The sequence below is a fragment of the Lipotes vexillifer genome, unplaced genomic scaffold (assembly GCF_000442215.2).
Source record: "Lipotes vexillifer unplaced genomic scaffold, Lipotes_vexillifer_v1.1 scaffold236, whole genome shotgun sequence".
In the NCBI taxonomy this organism is placed as follows: domain Eukaryota; kingdom Metazoa; phylum Chordata; class Mammalia; order Artiodactyla; family Lipotidae; genus Lipotes; species Lipotes vexillifer.
Genome location: NW_006773295.1, coordinates 1,821,101 through 1,824,984, shown reverse-complemented (window position 1 = coordinate 1,824,984; position 3,884 = coordinate 1,821,101). Strand labels below are relative to the sequence as shown.

At 42.5% G+C, this 3,884-nt stretch overlaps 1 protein-coding gene across 1 annotated transcript in view; it reads left to right on the top strand.

The window, feature by feature from the left end:
• Nucleotides 1–3,363: 3,363 nt before the first annotated feature.
• ACACB (acetyl-CoA carboxylase beta) overlaps nt 3,364–3,884 on the top strand; it is a 98,680-nt gene continuing 98,159 nt past the window's right edge. Inside the window, exon 1 of the mRNA XM_007448226.1 lies at nt 3,364–3,880. Coding sequence (XP_007448288.1) covers nt 3,364–3,880 — 517 coding nt within the window. The remainder of the gene's footprint in view (nt 3,881–3,884) is intronic.

Sequence of the window (3,884 nt, the reverse complement as noted above, 5' to 3'; positions counted from 1 at the left end):
CCCGTGTCCCCTGCATCGGCAGGCGGACTCTCAACCACTGCGCCACCAGGGAAGCCCCTATATGTCTGCCTTTATTCTAATACCACACTGACTATAGTTTTGTAGTAAATTTTGAAATTGGAAAGTGTGAGTCCTCTAATTTGTTTTGCTTTTTTAACATTGCTTTGGCTGTTTGCGGCCCCTTGCAGTTCCACATGAATCTGTAGATTGCTTTGGGTAGCGTGGCCATCTTAGCAACAGTAAGTCTTCCAATCCATGAGGATGGGATGTCTTGCCATTTATTTAGGTCTTCTTTAATTTCTTTCAGCAGTGTTTCATAGTTTTCAGTCTATAGGTCTTTCACCTTCTTGATTAAATTTATTCCTAAATATTTTATTCTTCTGGATGTGATTATAAATAGAGTTATTTTCTTAATTTCCTTTTCAGATTGTTTATTGTTGGTGTATAGAAACACAACTGATTTTTGCATATTGATCTTGTAGCCACCAACTGCTTAATTTATTACCTCTATTAGTGTTTTTTGGTGGTCCTTTAGGATTTTCTGTATATAGGATCACGTCACCTGTGAATAGAAATGATTTTATGTCTTTTCAATTTGGATGCGTTTTATTTCTTTTTCTTGTTTAATTGCTCTGGCTAGGACTTTCAGTATGATGTTGAATAGCAGTGGTGAAAGTGGGCATCCTTGTCTTGTTCCAGGTCTTAGGGGAAAGCTTCCCATCTTTCAACATTGAGTATATATTTTCTGTGGTTTTTCTTCATTAATGTGCCTTATTCTGTTGAAGTTCTTTCCTATTCCTACTTTTCTGAATGTTGTTATTAATGGGTGTTGGATTTTTTTTGGCTGTGCTGTGCGGCTTGTGGGATCTTAGTTCCCCAACCAGGGATTGAACCCAGGCCCTTGGCTGTGAAACTGCAGATTCCTAACCACTGGTCCACCAGGGAATTCCCAAGGCTGTTGGATTTTTGTCAAATGCTTTTTCTGTGTTCTTTGAGAGGATCATGTGTTTTTTCCCTTTGTTCTATTAATGTGGTTTGTTCATTGATATTGAACAAACCCTTGACTGACTTTTTTTTTTAAAGGAAACTTGATGATCTTAAATGAAAAAAATCTCCTGACCCTGTGTATTACCTAGAAAATACCCCTGACAACATTTCAGCAAATTCTATTGCCCAAACTGTGCAAGAAGTACTTGGATCATGTAGTTCTGGGAAATCTTGAGAACTTTTCCACTTCCCTTAAGAGTGTTGTATTGAAATTTAAAAAGAAAATGGAGGACTTCCCTGGTGGTACAGTGGTTAAGACTCTGTGTTCCCAATACAGGGGGCCTGGGTTTGATCCCTGGTCAGGGAACTAGATCCCACGTGCATGCCTCAACTAAGAGTTCGTATGCTGGAACTAAGAGTTTGCGTGCCACAACTAAGGAGCCCGCCTGCCATAACTTAAGACCGGTGCAACTAAATAAATAGATAAATAAATAAATAAAAAGAAAATGCCTTTTAGATACTAAAGTGATAAGCTTGAGTTTTGTGGTCCTCCTTTTTTAAAAAAAAATTATTTATTTTTGGCTGCGTTGGGTCTTTATTGCTGCGCGCGAGCTTTCTCTAGTTGTGGTGAGTGGGGGCTACTCTTCGTTGCGGTGCGCAGCCTTCTCATTGCGGTGGCTTCTCTCGTTGCGGAGCACGGGCTCTAGAGCGCGTGGGCTTCAGTAGTTGTGGCACGTGGGTTCAGTAGTTGTGGCTCACGTGCTCTAGAGCGCAGGCTCAGTAGTTGTGGCGCACGAGCTTAGTTGCGGCATGTGGGATCTTCCCAGACCAGGGCTCAAACCCGTGTCCCCTGCATTGGCAGGCAGATTCTTAACCACTGCGCCACCAGGGAAGCCCTGGTCCCGCTTTTTTAATGCTTCTACTGGATAATTACGGCAAAATTGAGTCAGAAATCTCAACACGTTCAGGTTGCGTTTTCATTTGTTTGCTTTTTAAACTATTTCCTGCAAATAAAAATTATCTATTCATTAATAGGGTAGAGTTAGTGTGGTGGTCAGAGGCATGGGTTAGAAATCGGAATATCTGAATTCATGTATTCAACAAAATGAATTTTTGTCCATTGTTAAGCTCTCACTCTGTACCAGGTGCTGTTCTAGACCCTGGAACAGAACAGACCCTCCTTGGTCTTGCTGAACTTTCATTCTAGCTATGAGCATACCTGCATCAGGTGTACTAGCGCTACAAAGAAAATACGACAAGATGCCCATTCCTCTTTCCAAGACCGTGATGATGATTGTGATAATAATACAGTGACGCTGATGATCCTGGTAGTGATGAAGATGATGATCATAGAAGCCAACAATCCTTTTCATCTACAAATTGGAATATAATGAAGTCTTTTTTTAAGATAAGCTTTGTTGAGATATAACTCATATACTGTTTGACTCACGTAAAGCGCAAAATTCAATGGTTTTTAGTCTATTCAAAGAGTTGTACAACCATCACCACAATCAGTTTTGGAACATTTTTGTCACTCCAAACAGAAACCTTGTACCCTTTAGCTTTCACCCCCATCCCATTAGCCCCAGGCAACCACTGACCTTTCCATCTCTATTAATTTGCCTAATCTGGGCATATTATCTAAATACATGGAATCATGCAATATGTGGTCTTTGGGGACTGGCTTCTTTCACTTAGCATGGTGTTTTCAAATTCATCCATGTTGTACCATGTACCAGTGGTTCATTCCTTTTTGTGGCTGAACAATATTCCACCGTATGGATAGACCCCATCTTGTCTATCCATTCATCAGTTATTGGGCATTTAGATTGTTTCTGCTCTGGGGGATATTATGATTAATGATGCTGTAACAGAGTCTTTTAATATACCTGATCTCATTCAGTTCTCTTTCACATGCATGTTTATGATTTATGGTGAGTGTGTGTTAGTTTATTTAGAGGTGGGAAACTGAGATCCAGAGAGGTTAAGAAACATGTCCCAGGGACTTCCCTGGTAGTCCAGTGGTTAAGACTTTGCCTTCCAATGAAGGGGGTGCAGGTTTGATCCCTGGTTGGGGAGCTGAGGTCCCACATGCCTCGTGGCCATAAAACCAAAACATGAAACAGAAGCAATATAGTAACAAATTCAATAAAGACTTTGAAAATGGTCCAGATCAAAAAAAAAAAAAAAAAAATCTTAAAAAAAAAAAACATGCCCCAGACCACAGAGCACGTTAGCCGGGAGAAGCGCCCCTGTTCTGCTCCCTGTCTAGTGCTTTTTCCCTCCAGCTCTCTCAGCACAACCTCCTTTAAGAGCTAGATAACACGATTACATAAATCCTAAAACCTCTCTCTTGTTCCCTTACAGATTTTCTGAATGATCCTGCTTTTTTTTCTATCTTATCTGATTTTCTCCTGCCTGATCTTTTCCTGGTTAAAAAGCTGGGGGAAAATGACGGACTCCAAGCAAGTCACCAAGAGTAAATTGAAGGTGAGCTTCATCACAAGTCAGGAGCCTCTTCCAGCCTCAGACAGCTCCAGGGAGCCACTGCAGGAAAATTGCAGCAGCAGCTCTCGGCCAGAGACCCCTGACCAGGCTGAGCCAGCCTCCCACAAAGGTCCCAAAGACGCCTGCCAGCAAAGAAACTCCCAGCCACCCCTGCTGCAGAATCCCCAAGGAAACCCCCTTTCCTCCGATGACCCCTTCCCAGCACGCCAAGCCAACGGGACAGAGACCGAAGGCCTGGAGACCCCAAATACCAGTGGCCTGTCCGTGCTAGCCAGACCCCAGGGCCAGCGAGCCAGAACCCTCTCCAAAGAAGACAGGAAGCAGGCGCACATCAAGAAGCAACTGATGACCAACTTCATCCTGGGCTCTTTTGACGACAACTCTTCCGA